The 23894-nt window shown below is 42.3% G+C and overlaps 2 protein-coding genes across 6 annotated transcripts in view; one reads left to right on the top strand and one right to left on the bottom strand.

Annotated features, from left to right (window-relative positions):
• The window catches only part of afap1l1a (actin filament associated protein 1-like 1a), a 38984-nt gene extending 23613 nt beyond the window's left edge, over positions 1-15371 (top strand). For 2 of the 5 annotated variants that reach the window (XM_015018702.1, XM_015018700.1), the window contains exons 2-19: positions 4874-4999; positions 5306-5389; positions 5495-5574; positions 5939-6050; positions 6251-6343; positions 6436-6644; positions 6969-7148; positions 7251-7331; positions 7901-7976; positions 8816-8935; positions 9053-9264; positions 9720-9865; positions 9985-10057; positions 10493-10595; positions 12377-12544; positions 13766-13941; positions 14022-14147; positions 14473-15371. In XM_015018702.1, coding sequence (XP_014874188.1) covers positions 4874-4999; positions 5306-5389; positions 5495-5574; positions 5939-6050; positions 6251-6343; positions 6436-6644; positions 6969-7148; positions 7251-7331; positions 7901-7976; positions 8816-8935; positions 9053-9264; positions 9720-9865; positions 9985-10057; positions 10493-10595; positions 12377-12544; positions 13766-13941; positions 14022-14147; positions 14473-14499 — 2192 coding nt within the window. In that variant the 3' untranslated portion in view covers positions 14500-15371. Of the gene's footprint in view, positions 1-851; positions 965-3130; positions 3384-4873; positions 5000-5305; positions 5390-5494; positions 5575-5938; positions 6051-6250; positions 6344-6435; positions 6645-6968; positions 7149-7250; positions 7332-7900; positions 7977-8815; positions 8936-9052; positions 9265-9719; positions 9866-9984; positions 10058-10492; positions 10596-12376; positions 12545-13765; positions 13942-14021; positions 14148-14472 lie in introns of those variants that run through there. The other 3 variants (XM_015018703.1, XM_015018704.1, XM_015018701.1) reach the window with 3 other exon arrangements.
• Positions 15372-15465: 94 nt separating this feature from the next.
• gabrp (gamma-aminobutyric acid type A receptor subunit pi) overlaps positions 15466-23894 on the bottom strand; it is a 13970-nt gene continuing 5541 nt past the window's right edge. The window contains exons 3-10 of the mRNA XM_015018705.1: positions 23772-23884; positions 23623-23690; positions 23298-23515; positions 21498-21580; positions 21195-21332; positions 20955-21107; positions 18031-18224; positions 15466-17928 (exon numbers count right to left, since the gene is read on the bottom strand). Coding sequence (XP_014874191.1) covers positions 17593-17928; positions 18031-18224; positions 20955-21107; positions 21195-21332; positions 21498-21580; positions 23298-23515; positions 23623-23690; positions 23772-23884 — 1303 coding nt within the window. The 3' untranslated portion in view covers positions 15466-17592. The remainder of the gene's footprint in view (positions 17929-18030; positions 18225-20954; positions 21108-21194; positions 21333-21497; positions 21581-23297; positions 23516-23622; positions 23691-23771; positions 23885-23894) is intronic.

The raw sequence follows: 23894 nt of genomic DNA on the forward strand, positions 1-23894 counted from the left end.
ACTGTACTTAAGTACAGTAACGAAGTACTTGTACTTCGTTACTTCCCACCACTGCAGGTACTATTAACAAGCTGAGGAATGTTACTGGTGTTTTACAGCAGTTATAAGGCAATTGAAAAGGGCTGTATATTTGTTTGCAGAGCTTTGAAAAACTTTTCAAATTCATGCATTTTCTTTCTTTTTTCTAGTTGCTTAAACAATCAAAGTGCCTTTGACAAACAACAAAACTTGAACTCTTTTTAATCCCCTGCAGAGCTTAAGACTGTACTGTGATTCAGTGCTAAGCTAACTTTTTTTCCCTAATTTTATATTTCTACTTTTAATTTGTTCTCGCAAATAAGAATTTGAGTTCCAATGATGAATAATAATAAAACAACCCCAAAAGGTTTAATTACAATTTCAGAAGCCAGAGCTCCACAACTAACCGTGAATTCAGACTGTATATGGATGCTGTATATGAACACATTTTTAAGTTGCAGAATTAAATTATTTGCTTATTAAATAAATATCACACCTAGTAGTGTATAATCTATCTCTGATCTTATCCTTTTATTAAATACATGAAATATGTTCGGATCCAATTATATTTGCCAATGGTTGTTCATAGAAGCATAAGAAGATTTGGTAGCATTACACTGTATTTAATTAGAAACATATTTCTTGCTACAGTGAATTCTGGCTTGCTGTGCGGTATCCAGTTGCTGACCGTATGATGTACATTTCTAATATTGTTTTGAGACCTGGGTCTGCTGATGCAATCTGCAGGCTTGATACCTTGAATCTTTGTTTGAGACTCTTATTTTGAAATAAAAAAGGAAGTGGTTTTTCTGACAGTAGACAAAAAAGACTTCCTGTTGACGTCAAGCTAGGTGACACACAGTTATGCTGGCTTCCATTTTCACTCGGAACTGGGGACATTTCGACTTCCCCATCCGCCAACTAACCCCCAGTTAAGACTTGCAAGGTAGAGTTTGTGTTTCAATATGGCTGCTATTCACATCAACAGATGTGGCGGAAACATGCTTATTTTTTTACAAGGCACACGTGTAAGAGTGCGTCTTAAAATCAATATTGCTTTTAGTGCCTGAAACTGCAAAGACAACAAACGAAAAGTAGTGTTTGCTTATGGAAAGTAAAGTTTTAAATGATATTTGTTGCGCTCTAGTTACCTAGCTTTCCCAGGTAACTAGAGCGCAACAAATATATTGAGGATGGCCTATCGCCTTTTAGCGATCGTTTAGCTGGTTTGAGTATTTGGTGGACAAAAGAAACACTGGCAGTGGCAGACAGACTGACTGATTGGCAGGATATGAACGAATTGTAAGCGTCGTCATTTGCTTCGTGTCCATCTATTAGATATTGGACTACATCTGATGAATGTAAAATTTAAATAACCTTGACTGACTGAATCTGGATTTGTTTTGTTCTACACTGAATGGAGATTATGTAAACAGTAGTTTAAGAGTTATGAGAAATTTAAATGATTCCTAAAAGCAGGGGAAGGGGAGTATTTATAGTGTTTTTTTTTTTTTTTGTAGAATCAGACCAGGATAAATGCCACAGTATGGATTACTCCAACCAGGATGAGAATAGTTCACACTGACGACAGATTCTTGAAAACACAACTTGAGATTTATGAAACACTTTAAGATGATACTTCACTGCAGAGCATCTTGTCAATTGATGAATGTCATCTTTGACATACATTAAACATGTTGTTGATACACCTACGCAGGTCAGATCATTGTTTTGTTTGAAAACTTGATTCTCCTGAAAATTACTCCAAAATTTGATTGATTTTTTTTGCGTCAGCCGGTGACTAAACATGCAGATTTTTAAACAGAAATAACACAGTATTGTTGTTTTTATGTCTGTCTCTGTTCCCCAGTGGACATAAATAATCCTACAAACCCTGTTAAAATTTTATGTGCCCCTTGTGTAATCATTATCATATCGTCTTCTCTCCTGCCTTGGAAATATCTTTAAATTAAATTATATATTAAATGGGAACTTATTTTATCCAGTTGTTAACATGACGGGGGTTTTCCGACTTCCATCTGGAACAGGATAAACACTAAGATCAGAGTTCTGACTTTCAGATTAAAGTAACTGCAGCAAGATTGTGCATTTTGAACCAATAAACAGTTGTTGCAAATATTTAAAGGATTATGTTATTCTATAGATGAATTGGAACCCACGAGTTTGGGTTTGACTCTCATGACGTAACCGGCATTGTAGAGGTGGTCTTCAGCACCCCACATGCCAGATACTACAAAATAATTAATCTTTGCTCATTTTGGCACAATTGCATAGGCCCCCTAATCCTCAAATTGAATAATCAGCTTTCTAAAGCACAGGTCCAAATGAAGCAGTGAAGTAGATTTATGGCTGCGAGCTCCAGTTTTGTGCCAACACCCCTGGAAAGCACTGCTTTGATTTCAGTGTTGTTTGATTTAGTGCTGAGTGGTGTATATTTCAGTTTCTCTGCGCAGCAAGTGAGTCATGCTGTGGAAGAGGTTTTGTCTTTCGCCCGGCTAGGGGAAGTCCAGTGCTGAAGCCAGGATCTAAACAGCTGTAGCAGCTGGCAGGGGGACAATATTCACCAGGCCAAGACATCCCACTCAAAGCAGGCTTCCTTTGCCTCCATGAGCTTTACTTCCTTATTTCCCCTGGGTGAATGGGATCTTAATGAGGAGACATTCCTCGTCGCTGCGTGAATTAATTCCTCGTGCCCAGTTCTCGGAGAGTTTATTACAATGGAAGGAAACTACTCTAAGGTGAAAAGCAGCGTCTTTAAACGGAAACAGACAAACAGACATGCCGGCTATAGATGTTGACTATGGCCGTGGCAGAGCATTGTTAAGCCCATAGGAAGACCCGCCTCAGGAAACTATGTCTGTTTTTAGGGAGTGGGACTTTGAAACGAAGGACGTGCACCGCTGCCAAACAGTAAATATATCTCCCAACTAATAAAAAATGGCAGCTTGTCAGTCGTGATTACATGCAGTGTCACTCTATCACAGCTAAACATCTGAGAGTCAAAAATTATGCCAGAATGCATCTGTATACTTTGTACACACACACACACACACACACACACACAAAACGGGGGCAGGAATGCCTTTCCCAAAGTTGCAGACCAGAGTTCACACTGACACACCTTATTAAATACACAACTGAAGCCTGCCTGTGTTTTTTCTATCTGTGTGTATGTTAGTTTGGGTGTGCATTTGTGTTCAATGTAACGTTTCTTCTTCTTGGCGTACGGCCGCCCATTGAACAAAGAGTTTTCTGGCTCAGCGGCTGTCCCGTGTCTGACCCCAGCGAGATGCACGGTTCAGTGGGCCTAACTCGACTGGACTGTGAAAATTAGCCAATTTTGAGTAAGTGAGTGAGAGAATAATATGCAAGGAGTGGGGAAGTCGGCGAAGGTGGTGTTGTAGGCAAGCGACGGCTCGTGTCTTGCAATGGTTTGAAGAGTAAAGAAGCATAGAAATGCGCGCGGGTGTGCAAGGACTGGCAAAACGGAAGGAGGAGACAATCTGTAGGTCCTTCTTGGTGGTGCTTCCCTGTGGTTTAAGATAAGATAAAGCAGAATGTGAACCACATGCAGCAGGTTGTGAAACCTTTTCCCAGAACATCCAGCAGCTGAGGGTTAGCAGGGCAGCTTATTTAAGTTTAAGTCTGAAAACAGAGAGGGAAGCGGCCCCCAACTTTCAGGTCAACACATGATGTGAGTCACATCCCTTTAATCTGAGTCTTCGTGGGTTACAGAACCAGGAAAGCCTTGTAAAATCCCCAAGTATTACAGGTTACTGTGAGGAAATATTTGTTTTCATAAAAGAAAGGACAGTATTTTTGTTGTCAGTCTCTCCTTTTATTGACCTGCATGTCAGACTCTTTTGTTCAGACCGAAAAACTGTTGAACCGCTTATTTCATTTTTGTACCAAATCAAAATGGACTTCCATTGTCTTTAACAACTCTAATTTTGATCAAATTCACTATGTAATTGCCATATCATGGGCCTTAACCATCATAATGGTTGGTTTGGGGTGGATATTTGAAGAGAAGCAGATGATTACTTATAAAGGAATCAAAAGTTGGAGGGTGAAGAACGGAGCATTTCCAAAGTACAGATTCCTGCAAAATTTCAGATTACATATGAAATAAAATCCTTGACTTTGTGTTATATAGATACTTTGGAGGAAAAAGGTTTTCATGTTGTTCAGCATGTGCCTAACATTTGAAGATCATTGGTGGTACACTGCCTCTTACCTCCATCCTCTGTCTCGGCAATCCCCGTTTTCTCTGTAAGGAACAGTCCAGTGCAAAATAAACTTTTTCTTCAGGTTCAAAAAACAGTACTTAAATAAATCACTACGACAGTTTCGAGATTGGAGATCTTCAAGAGAGCAAAAGCCCAGTCTAGTCTTGGATCTCCTTGCTACTAGCTGTTAGCTTTAGCCTCTTGGGTGTACAATATGAATATAATGTGAGATTATTCAGTATAGGATATTATCTGCGTGTAGTCCATCAGTTTCACTTCAGAAATCCCAAACTCTCCGTTTAAGAGAGAAAATGCCAAACAACTTAAGATCCACTCATTGTCTGAGTTAATTACCAATTAGCATTGCTTCCTGTCTCTGAAGCCCCCCGTCTGTTTAGTCTGGTCTGACTCTGAGGGAGTCTCTGTGCCGAGACCGCTGATGTATATTGACACTCTGTAAAGCATTGCAACATAAAACTAAAGAGGAGAGAAAGCCCCCAACGAAATCCTGTGGGTTTGTTTAGACTTGTCCATCTGATCTTTGCCCTCTCTGCTCCTGAACTGATGTCTCGCCCGCCATGACCTTTCACTCCGTCCTTGTGCAGCAGTGGAGGTGCTGGTTAAGGAGCTGGGTGTGCTGCTGAAGATGCTGGACCAAGAGAACCTCAGCATGTCGACCCAGGAGAAGAAAACCTCAGTGAGGAACCTCTTGCAGCAGATCCAAACTTCAGGTTAGAGAGGAGAAGACACAGATAAATGGGGTCAATGAAAGTGTGGGATGTTGGCATGTTGTTTTGTATTTTATCTGCATATTGGTGAAAACCTAAACGGATTTTAAGTATCTTGGTATATGTTGTAGGCAAAACGGATTTTTTATTAAATCTCAAATGTTGTTGAGTGATAAACATGTTTAAAAATGTGAGAATCTTTTATGGGATTCTCTTTCCATTTGCTTTTTTTTTTTGTTTAAGTCACGTGTCTGCTCTCATTGTTTGGTGAATCGACAATGAATGTTTTTTGTTGATTCTGTCGTCTAGAGTCGGGACCAGACTACATCTACGTCAACTCTTCCGTGTACAAAAACGGGACGAGTTTTGTGGAGTCTTTGTTTGAGAAATTTGGTGAGTCGTACACATCTGTGTATTTGAGATGCTCCTGATGTCTGGTATGACTTTTTTATTTTTATTTTTTTTAAGTTTGAATGTAAATGTTCTGCTGTTTTCCAGACTGCGAGCTCGGAGACCTTAAGGAAGTCACGGATTATCTGAAAGATGACAAAAACTCACAAGATGACACTTTAAAACAGGCAAGCTAACCCATCCAAAATAAAATCTCTGGCATTGTAGTTAACGGATGTGTCAGGTGTTAGGTAAAACGATAAACTTGGTCTCTAGGTCTAACTTTGCAGGTTCTCTTAATGATTCACGAATACAAAGCAGTGAAATATGTGGGTTCTGCTGGATCTGTGTGGGATTTTCCCATGTTCACAGACTCATCAGTCTTGCATGATGTTGGAAAACTGAGGATTAAAAGGTCCACCCATGTGTCTAATTTATGGAAATCGTTTACTGCTGAGGTTTATATCCTGCAACCCTCTGGCTTTGAAAAAGCAGAAACTTGGCAATGAAAGAAACATGACTTTGTTTATGTTTATGTGTCTGCATTCGCAGAGCTGTACAGACTCCCCTCCCCCGCTACCCACAACGCCTCCTCCTGAGGAGTACTACGAAGAGGCCGTGCCCCTTAGTCCTGGCATGACTCCTGAGTACATAATCACACGAGGTCAGCATGCTGAAGACTGAACTCGGTGACCTCTGGTGTCAGGTTTTCTGTAGAAAGCCTCCTAGTCAGTGCTGACGATTTAAAACGATCTGCATATGCCCATATATCACGTTGTCCCAAACATAATTACAAAGCGCAAGTTGGATTTAAGTGGATAAAGACGCAGTGAGTGAGTTGGATGTCGTGCCATCTATTTTCAGACAGGCCCAGCCCTCCCAACTCTATCGACGACGTCTATGAAGAGACCGACAGCCACTACCCGGCATCCATTAATTTGCAACGCAAAAACTCCTGTGAGCAAGAAAACCCATCAGATAATCCCAGTTTCTCGTACTTCCATTTCACCCGGTTAAAGCTTCCTGTATTGTCTCCGCCGCTCCTCCAGACAACGACTCGGACGCTCTGAGCAGTTCCTACGAATCGTACGAGGAGGACGAAGAGGAGCGGAGCCCCGGCGTCACTCATCAGTGGCCGTCAGACGAGAGCAACTTGCCTCCCGTCAGAGACTGTCGCATATGTGCTTTCCTGCTGCGCAAGAAACGCTTCGGTCAGTGGGCCAAGCAGTTCACCGTTATCCGAGAAAACAGACTGCAGGTGAGCGGTTCAAAGTCATGTGAGCTACGTGGCAAACAAGAGTGACAAAGCAATTCAGTGTCTTTATATGCAACGTTGGTAGAGATATACCTCAAGAGACTTGTATCTCTGGTTGCATTGAGAGGTGATTTGACTCGGGGAGCTGAACTCTGATCTAATCAACACTTTCAGATTTGTAATTTAAAAAAAGTAAAGAGTTTTCTTTCTTATTCACCTTTATGTACTACTTTGTGTTGGTCTACCTCATAAAATCCCACTAAAACACATTACGGTTGTAATGTTAACGGGTATTGCTAAGCACTGCTTGTGTCCTCCTCCCTGCAGTGCTATAAGAACTCCAAAGACACGTGTCCCTACGTGGACCTCCTGTTGCCCCAGTGCTCCGTCGTCTATGTACCTAAGGACATCAAAAAGAAGCACCATGAGCTGAGGTTCACCTTACCTAATGGAGATGGACTGGTGCTGGCAGTTCAAAGCAAGGAGCAGGCTCACAAGTGGCTAAAGGTAAATGCTACCTTTTTTGTGGCAAGCGTCGTTTGAGAATCCATCTTTCTCTCATCACTGAAGGAACACATGAATACGCTACGATGTAAAAACTCCCAATAGGTTGTCCGACAGGCGAGCGGTCAAAGCGTACCCGAGGACGCCACGTCTCCCGTCACTCAGAGGAAACACGAGCTTGACAAGGTGAGGATGTTCACTCGCCACCTTCCCTGTTATTTTTGTTCCCAAGGTGTAATTACACAGCCGAGGTGAGGAAAAGTTTGATTTAAGTAGCAATTGGGCTGTCACCATCAATTTTTCTAAACAGTTGTTTGGCTTAGCCCAGCGTGCCGTGATGCCTGTACTTGGCTCGCAAAAGGAAGAGGAGATGCGCGACATAATTAGGTGTTAAGACAACAATGGCAGAGGTGGCAGTGAGTCAGCCTTCGAACATTCGCTGAAGCTTACAGAAAATTGTCCGAACAGAAACTACAAAAGCCTCCAACAGAAACACCGATGAGACGTGATGAGAGGGAGGGACAAAAACAGAAGATGGCAGGTCGGTTTGCCTTTGTGTTTCATGAGTATTACTCTGATTCTGAAAGAAACCAGAGGCAAATAATCTGGCTGGCTTTCAGCATGATAAATCTGAAGCCTTTTTAAACATGTGTTGACCGGTTTCACTCTCTTGTGAGCCACGCCGAGTGACCTGGGGTGGGATTCAGACGGTGTTGGTGGAAGCCTGAAACTGTGATTGTATTGTTCCTCCACAGAGGTTGTCCGTAGACAGAAACGCATCTGATTCAGACAGCGTGGGCGTTTCAGCAGGAGAGAGTAGCAAAGAGAACGGTGAGAAATTTCTTCCCGAGTTGCTCAGTTTAAACTGCATCTTGTAAAGGTTTTCATACTCCTTGAACACTTTGTCATGTCATAACTACAAACTCCAGTGGATACTAATGAGACTTTATGTGATAAGATGACATTAGGTAGCTCACAGTGTTTCACAGATTAAAGTCTGACAACTGGAGCATGCATCTTTAGTACTTTTATTTTTTTAAAGTGATACCCCTAAATTAAAGCTCACTGAGCACTAGTAAGTGCAACATCCAAATATATAAAGGATGTTGTAAAACTTTCAAACCTAACAAGAAATGGTCAAAAGCAGAGGCTCATGGTAACTCTGAAAGAGCTGCAATGTTCCACATCTCAAGTGGGAGAGTCTGTCGATGTGGCAGCTATTGGTCAGACACTCAGAGTCCAGCCTTTATGGAGAGCACGCATGAAGAAAGTTTCAAGAAAGCCAGAAGAAGTCACATTTACCAGTTAGCGCCTGTCTACAAAGGACACGGCAAACATTTTGAAAATGGTACTGAAGTTAGACGAGACCAAAATGTAACGTACTCCATTCAAACTGACTAAGCGAGATTACAAAGAAGGGGTATGCATACACACCAAGCTCAAAGAGCTGTAGCTGAAAAAGGCAGCACAAAATGGTCCAACAATTTGACTCTAGCGAGGTTGAATAAAAACGCACGCCGCACCTTTTGATTTCAGATTTCCTTTTATAAAATCTTTTGAAGGTCAGATGTCCTTTTTTCTTCCTTATTGCAAGATTCTGTTTAAAAGCACGGTGGCGCATGTTTCCTTTTGTTTTTTTTGTTTTTTTACAAGCTAAAATTTTGATTCAGTTAAGGTGAAGCGGGGAGCGTTCGCTGCTGGACGGAAGATCACACGCATCATCAGCTTTTCCAAGAAGAAGTCATCGCGGTCGGGTGACTCCCGGACATCCTACGGTGACCCTCGACAAGGTAGCGTCTCGATCCGCTCTGACTCTCGAGATCTCTCAAATTCCCAAACAATTTATTTTCCCTTCCTCCCCCTTTTTTTTTATTTTATTTTATTATTTTTTTTTTCCAAAAACACAGGCTACTTGTTGGTGCTGGTCAACCAGGTATGGAGAGAGCACTGGTGCTGTGTGTGCAGAGGCTCCCTGCACTTCTATCACGACCGGGGAGACCCACGGACCTCCCTGCCGACCCTGCCGCTGAACGGCTGTGAGGTGGTCCCCGGGCTTGGACCCAAACACCCCTTTGCCTTCCGCATCATGAAGGACAGCACGGAGATGGTAGCTCTGGAGGTAAAACTCTTAGCGATGTAGCAGGCACGCCTTATTAAAAACGGTTCACACGGACAACCGCGTGGAAAATCATGGTTTTTTTCTTAAAAAAAAAAAAAAAACTTAAAATAGTTGAGCTTTCAGCTCATGCATTTGTTCTCGCGAGTCTCAGGTTGGCCAACGCCAGACAGATGTTGTCACTTAAAAAGCCCTGATGAACTCAAATAAACTATGTTCTTATGAGCAGCGTGTTGGGGGGGAAAGACCAAACCAAAATTTAAAAAAAAAAAAAAAAAAAAGCTAAATATTTGACTACGGCGAGGGTAAATAGACAAACTTTTTATTATAACATTTTTTGCACATTTATTTGTATAAAAACCGGTCCGTCTCCTCCCAAAAGAAATAAAGAACTTGGTGAATTATGTTGTATTGATTAAACTTGCTAGAACCTCAGAAACATCCCGTGTTGTTGTCAGGCGAGCAGCTCTGATGAGCTTGGGCAGTGGCTCGGCGTCATCCTCGCGGAAACGGGCTCTGCCACCGACCCCGAGTCCCTGCACTACGACTACGTCGACGTGGAAACCATCGCACACATTCGGGACGCCGCTCGAAATTCCTTCCTGTGAGTTAAGACGGGGATCAGGTTTGGGATATTTGAGACGGTTCAGAGGAGAGAGGAGAGAGCTTTGACCTCCTTCTGGACCTACCCCTCCACCCCCTTCCCTTTTTCTCCGGTCCTAGGTGGGCTACCTCCTCCAGCAGCACCTCCACCGATTCCAGGACGTACGACGAGGTCCCTACTGAGGACACGCAGGTGGGGCAGGCGCATTCTTTCCGAGTTGAACAGAAACTTATGGCTGAATGTTTTACTTTGATGCGATTAGACTGCAGTGTCTGTATATGTGTGCAGCTGTTGTGGACCATCTCTGTTTGAATGAAAGGAACTTAAATAAATAGACAGTGGTCTATGTCATGCCTTTTTAGATTCCAGGGGTAGAGAAAAAAAATGACTGCAAAGGAAAAGGTCAGGCTTTGTAGAACATAAACTCCTCTCTTGATCTCACCTGCAGGGAGTACGAGACATACCCTTCACCACCTCTAGCTAATTGCATGCGTGACTCGGCGTTTTCTTATCAGTATTGGATTTTGGTGGTGGTACTAGGACTGTGGTTCTGAAATTTCTTTCCTCACTCTCTCCTCTTCTTCTTCTACATGCCATCCATCCCTTCCTCCTCTCTCCTCCACCCAGTTAAAGGAGAAATCGCGCAATCAAGGGAAGCGACACTCGAGTTACTCCCACAGCGACTTCCACCAAGACAAGTCACTGGTCTCCCTGAAGCGAACGGGCTCAAGTAGGTGCATCTGGTCTGTTGTTTCATAGATATTCAAGGAAAATGGAGGGAGATTTGTTTGTTAGATTAAAAGTAAGTGTCAAGGTTCCAAAACGGTCTTGAAAACACGCCTCTACCGATTTTCCAACCCTGGATAATGATTATGATTTGGAGAAACAGACCTAACTTTTGAGATATTAGAGTCTTTTTAGTTCCTGACAATAAAACTAAGACATCCTCCGATGTTGCACAGTAATACATTAAAAATAAAACCTCAAATATATTAACTCAATCTCAAACTTCTTGAGTTTATGATGGATATTTCACTTTTAGCATTACCTACATTGGCCCTCATGCTCTGCCATACTTCAATGACTTTGAAGCATTTTTTTTATAGTGATTTTTTTTTTTTTTTTTTTTTCATTTTGAACTGGGCTCCAGTTTGACTGATGATGATTTTCTGCTGACAGCTAATTAAGACTCGGCATTTCAGATTAGAATATTGCGTCATGCCAATTACAACCAGACCGCACACGTTCTATTTGTGTGCACAAACTTTGCAAGCAAAGCTAATTCTGATTATGAGATGATAAAATTATTGCAACAAATGACTAAAAGCGTAACGTCTCCAAACTAAAGCAGCAAAATTGCTACGATGACAACAATCTTTGTAAGCCGTCGTCTTCAAATAAAGCAGTTAAGAAATTTCTAAAGATAATAAATTACAATTGTTCTCAGCAATTAATCAAATCATTCATAATCAAATTGTTTTGGGTGTTTTTGGTTTTAATTGCGAAGTTTTCAACCGTGTGCGGCGGCGTTAAATAAACAACAAGGTTGTTGGATTAAAATGTTTTTCATCTCGACCCGAATTGTGGATAAATTGCGACCTTTGAATATCCTCGAACACACACACACACACACACACACACACACACCAACAAAAGGCTTGTTTTTTCATCTTGGCTTTTGAGATAATCAGTGTCGGCACGTTTTTTTGCAGAATACACAATTCCACAATATTTTTACACGCTATTTTTTCAGCTTTACACCCACCCACGGTGTCCATGTGTCACTCCAGAGACTAGAAAACGAATTAAAAAGAAATAATGCAGATGTTTCCTGTTAGCATACTGCAGTTACATTTCACAGTGGAGTCAGAGATCCCATTTCTCTTGTGCGTTTGCGAGCTCACACTCTCTGCGCTCTCCTTCTAGTGCCGAGCCAGTCTGCTGACAGCCCCGTAATTTAAAGCCCCCCCCATCTGCCTCGATGTTTCTTCTTTCTCTGTCGGTCCTTTTCTCGTTTTCCACCGGTGATCTCCCGTTTCCTCTCGCCCTCTCCCAAATGCCTTGTTGTGTCATTAGCTTTACAAGTGGAGCAGATTAGCGTTTCTGGTTTGCAGAGAGTTCGCGCCGCTGCTTCTCCCCAACGCATGAAAAGAGCTCTGCACTTTTAATGACTGAGAACTTTAGGATGTAACTGGAGATTTATTGGACCGCTCGGATTAGATGTGCCGTCTCACCTCCTGACCTCCCCGCTCTGTGTGAGTCGGCGTGTCATTTCTTCTTCACGCGTCGTCTGATCGCTTCCTAAATAAAGTTTTGATCACAAAGAAAGATAAAACCAGCGCATTAAACTTACTTAGCTGTGCAGCCCTCGCCCGAATCGCCACAAACAAAAACAAAAAAAGCGTAGTATTAATCAGACGGGGAGATGCGTTGCTGTCTGGGCCTTTTCTCCTTTTTTCCCCACAACCCCTGCACGTCTGCTGACCCCCCTCACCTTTTGTTCCCACCCAGATACCAACCCATATGGACGCTATGGGAAAACACGAGCGGAGGAAGATGCCAAGCGTTACCTCAGGGAAAAAGAATTGCTGGAAACGGAGCGGGACGGAATACGGCACGCGCTGGTGACGCTCCGACAGCAGAAGAGAGAAGTGAAGGAAGAGCTGAAGGTGGCTTCAGGTGAGGAGATGAATAAACAAAAGGAAAACAGAAATGATGAATGAATCATGAATCATTTTCAATTTCACCTGTGGTCTCTAAATGATCGCCAGTTCTCATTAGCTAAAATCTGTTAGAATACTATTAGATATGAATATACAGTATACATTGTCGCCCGTGATTAAGGTATGTAAAAAGGTACATAAATAAATCATCTGTTGCAGGACATTACAGTTTTTTGATAAACCACAATTTATTCTTGGTGCAACCCTCTTTTGTGAACGAGACAGCTCTTCATTTTCTCCTGTAATGTTTCACAGAGCGTGACCTTTGACACGGTTTCTCTTTGTCATCTCAGCTCACCTTCTGGTTTCCTCCAGGATTTCAGTTTAACCACAGAGATTGGCTATGAAATAGTCTTGGCTTTGTTTCTTGTGGGCCGTTCTGTATTGTTGGCTGCAGTCCTCTGACAGTTTCAAGTTTGTTTTTTTGTGTTTTTTTTTTTTTTAATTCTTGTTTTGATTGATGTTACAGAAAGTTTGCATGAGTAGCTGTTCACCGGTAGACGTGTTCAGACTTAAAAAAAAAAACACATCTGACTTAAAGAAAAAAATCCAGACAGTTTGATCAATTCAATCAATCATATCATGAAGTGATTCAGTTACATTTATTTTAGAAGAACTTTTTAAGGGCACCAGTAATTGTGGAATCAGAAGATTTGGTGAAAAACATTGAATTTCTATCTATCTATCTGTCTATCTATCTATGTTTTTTTTTTTTTTTTTTTTTTTTAGAAATCATCAATTTGAGATTATACTACTGCAATACACGATTAATCTATGCAAGGCATCTTTCAGTAATTGTGAAGGGTTCTTCCCAGCTCTTCTGTGTTTCTGACCACTGTTACATGAGGGTCATGTGAAAGGAAAATGCCCCCCAGTCAGACGAATACAACTATTACTCGTATTAAAAACAACAACATGGTTATGAAAATGTCTCCCATGTCTAATGAATGAATTTCCTGTGATTCCCGCGGTGTGCCGCTGACGGAGAGGGAGCATTCAGACATGTTCACTGGAGCAGTGCATTACTCTCCAAATGCAGGAAATAAAATAACAAACACCATCTCATCTTGGTGCCAGTTCAGTATCTTAGAGGATATGAAAGTAGTTTCTTCAGTGAGACGGTTACAATTTTAAAGATAACTTAAATGTAAAAGTACACGTGGTTTTTGTGGAGCAGAGAGGAGAAAGCCCTTGCTGGAGAAGCGCGTGTCCCAGCTGGAGGAGGCTTGCAAGGCCAAAGAGGCCGAGAGGGTGGACCTGGAGCTGAGGCTGACGCAGGTCAAAGAAAACCTGAAGAAGAGTTTGGCAGGCGGAGCGCTGGGCACACCTGTGGAGGCCAGGCCACCTGCCAAGGTAGATCTGTCCATCTGTGCGGAAAGACGGAGCTCTTTCACCTTGCAGTCGTTTTTTATTTACTTCTCGACTTTCCTCAGGAGCCTGGCAAAAAAGTCCAGAATTCCTACGGTGACTCTTTACCAGTGAACTGCGCCGCAGAGATGCGAAAGAGGCCACCGTCGATTTGTGCGTCCTCTGCTGGGACCGTCATGCAGAAGGCAAAGGTGAGGATGTTGATTAAATTTATGTTGCGCTTTCAGAGCAGTTGATCAGTCTGTCACTTTACTTCTTTCTTTGCTCGAAAACAAACAAAATCCATCTTTTCAGTGGCCTGGTCAGAGGCTAGACTTAAATCTGATTCGGTTGTTGTAACATCAAACAGGCTGGTCATGGTAAAAAAAAAAAAAAAAACACTCTGGTGTGGCTTATTTCTGTTTTTCTAATCTGTTTCGTCACATTTAGACTCTTGTAATTTGTGATAAGTTACCCCAAGACACACAATAAGGTAAATAAAATTAACTCGTTCCTCTTTGTGTTCTTTTCCTGCAGGAATGGGAGCTAAAGAAAAGAATCTAGGAGAGATTTTGATGGAAAAGACTGAAGTAAATGGATATCACAGGGTGTGACTTTTTCCCCACCTTCTTTCTTTATCAGGTTCATCTACCAAACTTATCAGAAAACTTTCTGAAAATTTTCCATTCTGACATTTAGGACTTGTGTCGAAAGCAATACATAAATCAGCCAGCAGGTGGAGCTACATTTCCACTGGATATTTGCTCTTTGCAGCCCTGAAACTCTTGGCGTGGAGTACGCTACTCGGACTCTTCACTCACTGCATCCGTGTATTTTCATTGTCTTGATGGCACTGAATGGGTCAAGGAAGAAAAGGAGAATCTATGCGACAAAGGCACAAGAGACGTGGACTGAAAGCAGAAGGAAGTGCATGACATGTGGAGTTGGAAGGCACAGACGGTTGCAGCGCCGCAAATGATAAAAGTGAAACTGTGTGCAGGCCAAACCTGACTAATGTGATATTTTGGAAATAGTTTTACCATGAGGTGCCTTTTCACACAGCGGCATGCATTTTTACTTGTTTTCTTCATGTACATAGTGAACTACAACTACTGTTTCTGTTTCATTCTGCGTCAGACCTTCATCGTCGTGCAACATAAACAGCATTGCGCAAAAGTTTTAGACACTAAGAGTTGGTCATTCGATTTTTTTTTTTTTTAATTATTATTATTCTATTAAAAATCCCTGGCCACACTGATTTGGCTCAAGCAGCGTCCTACATTTACTTGAACGCCTTCTGTAGGCAACTGAATGACTAACATAGCGGTGCTACTCTGTGATCTATTCCCTTTTTTTTGTCATTTAAATACTTTCTGTCAACTTTTGCACTTTATGTAAACCTGGATGAGGGACTAATAAATTTGCTTTTCACTGTACAAGCAGTTGTATTTTTTTTTATTTTTTTTTTACTGTCGTAAAACACCGAGACACGAAAGGGCTTCATTAAACTCCACCAACAAGTCGTAGTTTCTGCCGTTTTCAGTTTAATTGCACATGGCCAGTTATATAGCCTGATACAGCCAAAGCAGGAAAAAAAAAAAAGCACATCCATATGATTTAATAATTGCATTTCAATGTCGCGCAGCAGATGATGGCGTTGATGATTCAGCTGTGCTTTTTTTTTGCCAAAAGTATTCATACCCCTCGATCCTTTCCACATCTTGTCGCATTCCATTTACAAACGTATTGATTGATTGGATGCGACAGACCGACACAAAGCAATGTGTGTTTGTGAAGTGGAAAAATGAAGGTCGTTTTCCACCTTTTTTTTTTTCTTTTTTTTTTTTTACAAATTTAAATCTGAAAGTTCGAGTACGTATTTGCATCTGATGCCTAATAACGAAGCCCAATGCAATTAATTACCTGCGTTCAAAGAAAAGTCACAGGTGGAAAATAAAGTATGATGAAGTGGAGGATTTTAGGTCGGATTACAAAGCACTGTTTCAAGCTTTAAATATCTCACAAAGCTCTGTTTAATATTTCATCTGAAAGTGGGGGCAGGGGGGGGGATGTGTTGCACAACTGCAGTCTTAACATGGCTGTCCACCTCAACCGACAGGAAACCGGGTTGAAGTAACCAGAGAAGCAGCCGAGAAACCCAAAGTAGTTCTAGAGAAGCCGCTGTGGTCCACCGCTTTGGTGGAGGAATCTGCTGATAGGGCGACTAGTTACTGAAGGAAGTGTGGCAACAACTTTGTTGAAAGAACAGAACAACCACAGGCTCAGTCGGAAAACTTGCACTTAAATGTTCGACTACGTCTTTACGAGCCACACAAAGATGAGAGCGAGGTTGAGTCTGGTTCTCCTCGCTCCGTGGCCGTGCTGCTTAGCATGTCATGGAGTGATGCATCTCTAGACATGTCTGCCCTATGTCGGGGAGTGAGCACAGAGTCACATGGGGGTGCTGGGTTGGTGTGGGGGGGGGAGGGCAAGAAAGAACCAACCAGAAGCACATAAAATGAAGAGTGCAGCAGATGTTTTGCAGGCGAAATACACTGCAGAATATATGAAGCATACCCTAAGGACTTGGGCAGAGTGCAAGACCGATCATGTATGAGGCAGCAGCATAGTTCAAGTTCAGTCACTGAGAGCACGCTTGCAGGAGTCGTCAAGTTCGACTAGCAAGAGGAAAAGCCGTCGCTAAAAGAACTCCAACATGCAGCTTGCCACCACCGATCTAGGAGACACAGCAAAGACGGGGAAGTGGCAGCGAACCAATGCTGCGCATCACCCTGAAAAAAAAATCTCCCCGGTGACGAAACAACGGTGGTGGCGGCATCTTGCTGTGAGGTTGCGTTTCTTGAGTAGGTGGAAAGGAATCCTAACCAGAAGAGGGGGAAACCCTGGAAAAAAAAAAAAAAAAAAAAAAGCTGTTGGAGGTTGCGAAACGCTAACGACCGGGACAGGGATTACCTTCCAGCAGGATTCCACACAGACAGCCAGAACTATAATGAAATGGTTCGTAAATCCAACTCCGAGTCTCGTGAGAGACATGAAAAATTAGGTTCCACATCACTCTCTTTAACACTACTTACGCTGGTTTGCCAATAAAAGTGGGGCAAAAAAAAAAGTCAATTTCTCGATGTACAAATCCAATAGAGACAGAGAAATACTTGCAGTAATAACTGCGCTCAAAAGTGGTTCTACAAAATATTGATCAAGATGGACTGAGTACAAATAGATGCAAAGTGTTTGGTAAAATATTGATCATCAGTCAGCTCATTTCACTGGTGCGTCACACGAAATCCCAACAAAACGGTGAAGTTTGTGGAAAGGTTTAGTCGGTATGAATACTTTTGAAAGCACTGCGATACGCATGGATTTTAATCATCGAACCCTCATGCTTAAAATGTGCAGAGCCGTTCATTTACTCGCAATTAATACCATCTTTTTTTTTAGCAGAGAGCACAGTCCTGACTAACTTCTTCTCATTATATGCAGCCCCTAAAACAGGTTTTATCTTTTTGCTACAAACAAACAAACAAAAAAAGAAGTTTAATCGGACATGTCCAGGTCCAGCCGCTGGCTAACGAGGAGGTTGGGAAGGCTTTCAGGGCAGTGGGGCGAGCTATCCTGCAGCCTGCTGCTAATCAGCACTCAGAGAAAGAGGTAATAGAGCCAATACAGGATATTGACAAAGAGGAACGCCGTGGGGAAAGCGGTGCGGGCGTGGCGATCGATGTTGTGTGGATTTTCCACGATGAAGACGGCAGCTGCTCTGCGCGAGGCGTCTTTCACGGACGACAAGCCGCAGCCCTGACTCTGCGCTTTTTCCGTCGAAGCCGCATGGTTCTTGGCGTCGCTCTTCGCCGGCTCCTCAGCCGGCTCCTCTGCGGTGGTGGTGCCCACCTCCACGGACTGGTTCGGTTGGCTGGAGTTGACGATTGGCACCAGGCCGTTTCCATTGGACTCGACAAACTCCCTCAAAAGCTCCTTGAGGGACACACACACACACACACACACACACGGATGTTTTAATCCAGTCAAGGTCGATATCTATGACTGGATTTTATGGCCTGGTACGCGTTTCCTTACCCTGTGCAGATCCTCGATGGTTTGATGCTGCATTGTATAAAAATGAGCACAGGCATATTCCAACAGGGCGCCGAAGATGAAGGTGAAGCAGATGCCCAAGTAAACATCTATGGCCTTTATGAAGCAGTTGGCGTTTGGCAGGGACGTGCGGGCTCCCATCATGAGGGTGGTCATGGTCAGGACGGTGGTCACTCCTGCAGATTTTGAGCAGAATAATTTTTCAATCGATTTACAGTCACAGTTTACCTTAAGAAGAAAGTTTTCTGTTTCCAGGTAACCGTGATCTTTGTCCAAGTTGTAATAACTCATTTGGCTCAAGACTTGTCAATGTCTTTTATTTTTTGTAATTATTTTAAGGATTACATAAGCATCTGTCTCTGCATCTTTATTTAGGCCGAATCCAGACTAGTTGATTGTTGACACTAAATCTCAAGGACTTGAGAGCAGAACATGTGAAACCTTTGCTTTGCTTTACAAGATGTTCTAAAATAAAATAAAATACTGTAGTTTAACGAATTCTTTTTTTTTAATAATCCAATTTCAGTAGGTTTTACAAAGAGATCACTGATGGAGAGCCATAAAAAATAATCACCGGCTAAATAACCGCTCACCACAAATGCGACAAGAGTTTAAAAGTGGATCAACGTATTTGTAGGATTTGAAGTCATTAAGCCAGGCGTCTCTGAGCAGTTATTAGTTTTCAGCTTCTAAAACCAATAAATCTGGATTTCTGGATCAGTGAAGATGCCAAGAGAGTTATCTACTGCTAGTAAGAATTATGCTGCTTATAACTTTTAACTAGCACTGCACTTTAAATAACCAGTAAATCCCCTTCTTGCAGAGCAAAGGTGTTCTCTCTCAATCTGAACCTAAAAACTTGGCACCGTTTTGCTTTTCATCAAAACTCTGTTTTTTCCCTCAAACGTGTTAAGCCATCTCTTCGTCTCGTCCTTTGAAAAAAGAAGTCATTTAAAGTGCCTGAACTAATACAACGCATGAAAAACATGCATAACTGACTCGATGTTTGTTTTATTTTTACTTCTAATGAAGTGAATGTGAAGAAATTTAACCTGGGCAAGAGAACGGCGTCGAGTCTTATGCAATGTTAAATTATATTCCTGCTATGGGAGCCAAACGTCTACTAACACCATCAAGCGAGCAGCATGAGCAAGAAGCTTTTTTTTTTTTTTAATAATAAAAATAAAACCAGAAGTACAGATTATGGTGGGTTGGAACCTAATCTTTAAAAGTCCATAAACTGCAGAAGTTTTGGACTTTTGCTTTGAACACCACGAGTAAAAAAAGAGATAAATTAACAAAGCCCGTAGCTTCGTTCTGACATAAAAAAAAAATGCCTCAGTGAACACCCTCAGCCCTTTAGAAGTGAAGCTCCACTGACAAACTGGCAAATATTCAATACGTTTCTGCTGCTGCTGCATCCAGCCAGGTCTGTCTACATACATTTAACGAGCGGTTCCACAGCCGATGCCTCCGATTCAGCTAACGAGATCCCCTCAGCCACCGGTGCTGCGTTCAATATAACCACAACTGGCTTGTTTGGAGTCGACGCACGACGTCTCTGGCAATTCCGTTGTTTGAATGCACTTTTTGAAGAGTATTTTAACAAACCACACATTGGCTGGTTGTGGTGCCTTGATGCAGCTCACACTTCTGCTTTTCCACTGCTCTCAGATTCAACGGCAAATGCAGTGAGGTTACCGAAGAACTATAGCAGCTGATGAGGGATTTCTAAAGTGTTGGGTTGGTTACAGGCAAAATATCTTTTTCAAAAAAATATTTAAACAATCTTTTAGATTTTAGTTGTCAGATAAGACATACCTCCAAATGTTCTGGAAGTGAACCAAAGTCCCAACATATCAAAAAAAGAGCAAAACCATTATTCCCCACAGTGACGCATCACAACGAAGCAACAACCTGCTTTTTCACCGGTAGCGTCCAGATTACAGAGATTTGAAGAATCAATTGTTAAAGCAAGAATGAAGGTAAAGCAGTTTACTGATCAGAATGACTCCTACTGTTTGTGGAAACTTAAGAAAATTTGGAAAAAAACATCAAATTATCGCTATCGTATGCTGGATTCTGCAATACTTTTCTGACCTGTCGTAGATGGACGTCAGAGTACCATCAGGTAAGCAAGTGGTGAAGTCCCCAGACCAGTGAGTAACAATGTAATTTACTCATATAAAAGGCGTACAACCCTATGTCTGCTTTGAGAGTACAAATCTGTACTTTCACGTGAGACTTGTTAAGTTTATTGTGTGCAAAACTACATCAGGTAAAGCATCATGGATCCGCCTCATCAGCTGCAACTTACTGGTTCTCTCTCAAGTGGAGTAAACGTTCAAATTTAACATCGGCCTGTTGTGCAGTGGCATTCAACATGCAAGTTCCTGTCCTGACACTTGAAATGCCTCCGAAAACATTTTGCATTGCAGCACGGATTGTGTTTGGCAAAGAAGACAGGGACAATAATAACAGTCATCTGAAACAATGTAAACTCTTAACTATGTCTATGTTATTTCCTCCGATGATTATGTGCTGCTTCAGTTTGAGTTGTTTAAAGACCGTAATGGTAATTTTGTCCAGCAGAACCAGTTGACTGTAATTAAGCCACAACAGAAGAAGGCTTAGAAAGACACAATTACTGCAAACCAGACAATATTTGGATTTAATTTAGTGGGTAAATACCTGCTAAAGCTGATCAAAAGGTAAAGAAATAAAGAAATAAATCAAAAGGTATTTTTGAGTTGCCAGTTGTTCATGTCTCCTTTCTTGCAACGTTGCAAAAGTTTCCATTTTAATTTGACCATAGTTAAAAAAAAAAAAAATCAACAAGCCGGTGTCTTCAGAGGCTTGACTGGTACACGGTGTACCAGAATCATAAAGAACAAAAAAATACTGACCGATGCACGTTCGGGCTGGCACAGACGATTGGCTGATCCAGAAAGAGACCCAGGAGAGAACCACGAGCAGGATGGAGGGGACGTATGTCTCCAAGATAAAGAACAGGACATTTCTGCGCAGGGAGAAATGCAGCACCAGCTTGGGGTAATGACCTGTTTAGAGACACGAGACAGCACAGCTCCCTAAACGCATAAAAGCGATGGATTTCGTTCACGCTTGGACATTACCCCACTCCGTACCTGTTTCGTACACGGCCTCCGTCACCGACGTGTAGTAGCTCTCCACGCTGTACTGAGCCAGACGCAAGGTGTCCAGACCCTTCACAGAGTCGTTCCCTCTTGTCCAGTAGAACACCACGTCCTGGATGTTGTAGCCCCCTGACGACGCAGCACATGAGCTATTGGTACATGGTTATAGCATCAAATCTGCACAGCAACAAAGAGCTTATACTCTCTACACTGACGAAGATGTGAAGCTACAGAGGTAATGGAAAGAAGACGAACACACGCTTGGCGGAGGGTCGGTGGGAAGAAAGTACTCACAGCTCTCCAGCTGCAGGGTGCACACCTGTTTGTCCATGGGGTATTTGGTCAGGTCCATGTTGCAGGCAATGGTAGCCGTGATGCTGTCGAGTTTTCAAAGCAAAAGCATCAAAAACGGTCCCCCCCCCCCCTCTTCCCCATAAAAGTTTTTCCTTCTTTTGTTGAGCACAAGACGGCAACAGATCAGTGAAAGCTAAGAACTGTTTTTCTTCTGAGTGACAGTTAAAAAAAAACCCAAACACAAAATAAAACAAAGGCCCCGATTTGATATGTCAGCAAATATTTCCACCGTTTGATGTTTTATTCACGTTTAACTCTCTCACTCTAACCGTGGGGGGTGAAGTTTCTTCCCCACGGCGTGTCGTTTTCGTGCTTAAAGAAAGTACTGCCACACTTATGTCATTATTCGGATTATTCATGGTTTGTTTTGTTTTAATCACTGGTTTTATATCATCACATTAGGATGTGCAATCATTACTGACAGGTCAGTTAAATCAGGTGATGACATCAGGGATGAGAAGGGAGGAGTTTATGTTGTGTAGAGTTATTTTTGAATAATAAGAAGAAAAAAACAGCTTTGCTGCACCCTGAGAGAGAAATTGGACTTGAAGTTCCACAATAATATCACATATTGTGTCACTGTGTATAACAAAGCAACAACAATAAAACTAACGTCTAAAAGGTTTGCTGTTCACATGGTTTTCCATTTATAAATAAGAGAAGTGTGTTGTGCCATTCACCGCCCCGCTCCGCCCCCCGTCAATACTTTTTAAAGCAACCGCCAATTAGAAATGTAGACCCATGTCTCTACCAGCTTTGCACATCCAGACATTGAAATTCTGCCCGTTCCTTTTGACAAAACAACTCAACCTTAGCCGGAATGAATGTAGAAATTTCTATGAATGTCAACTATGAAGTCCCATCAAAGATTCTCATTTATATCAAAAGATACAGATTTATTTTTATTTTTTCCCCCCACAAAAACATTTTAGTTTTTTTTTTTTTTTAATCTTTCTGCTTTTGATCTGACTTTCTTGTTGGGGTTGTTATTCAGCCGGGATATGAACCTTTACCTCAGTGTCATGTCTGCTGCTTCCTCCTGCAGGTTTTCTTTCATTTATTTATCCCTATTCATCACCCAATCACAAAAATTGCAAATAAAGATGCACATAAAATGTGCCGTTTGTCTGAAAAGTGTGGCATGTATATGTTCAACCCCCTTGACTCTTATACCCATCATTAAAATCCAAAGTAAAGAACGCTCTTCCTGTAAGACTCGTAGCTGATGTCTCGGTATGAAAGTTTGCTATCTGATGCATAATTCATGTTTAACTCCAAGTCTCGATAATCTATCATCCTAAAAATCCCTTAGCAACACAGTAAACATTCAGGCGAAGCGCTCTGCATATTCGAGGGCAGCTTCCTGACTCATGTTCAAAGCAAGTTGCCACCGTTCACGTTGGCATTCATGAATCACCGTCTGTCTTAATTCAGCCAGACGAAGGGTGAATCTAAACATAATGCAAAGCTGCTCTCTTTTTTTTTTCTTCTTCTATTAAGCTTTGGAGTCAAAACAAAGTTCCACAGCCGGGTGACGAAACAGATTAAATGTCAAGCCACATTTTCATAGATGCCAACGACATGACAAATCAAAGCAATTTCAGGGACACCAGGCATCCAGAAATGAAGTGTCACTCCCTTAAGGTTCATGACTGGGTGGTGATGCATCAGTGATTCCTTCCTGTTTTGAGTAGGACCTGAGGCCGGAGCGCGGCCGATTGCAGGGAAGGTGCAACGTACCGGAGCGCGTAGAGAACGGTGCCGTTGCTGAAGATGCGGATGAGGCGGTTCTCCACCGTCACGTCGTGAAGGAACGAGCGCTTCGAGTCCGGGATGAAGGTGTCCGGGATCCAGAGCAACGACACCAGCCGCCCGTCCACGCTCACGCTCTCGTTCCCGGGAAACACCAGCCTGGAGTCGCGCCACCGCTGACGGAGAAAGATGGTTGCTGTGTAGTCCTGACAGGACGGCATTCAAGAAGAATTTCTTTCATTGTTTGTTGTTGCACCACCTCATTTATTAAGCCCAGCTGCTATAAAGAAGAACGAAGTGGAGTTTGGTGTACCATATTTATTTCAGAGATGGCGTCGATGCTGGCGATATCCAGACTCATTCCAATCTCCACAGGACCTTCTGTTGTAAACAAAGACAAGAAATGTGGTCAAAATCCAATCGGCAAACACAAAAACAAAGTATTCTCAGTCTTTTGATTACCGTTGAAATTGGGCCTTAGGTAGCGGTTGTATCCCTTCATGAGTCTCTGAATGGTGGGCTGAAGCTGAGAGCCGTTCCACTCACCCCAGTGGTTGTTAGGGAACATGCAACCACTGGGGGGGG

Source organism: Poecilia latipinna, unplaced genomic scaffold (assembly GCF_001443285.1).
Source record: "Poecilia latipinna isolate Pla-1442-1.1 unplaced genomic scaffold, P_latipinna-1.0 Scaffold2308, whole genome shotgun sequence".
NCBI classification, from domain to species: domain Eukaryota; kingdom Metazoa; phylum Chordata; class Actinopteri; order Cyprinodontiformes; family Poeciliidae; genus Poecilia; species Poecilia latipinna.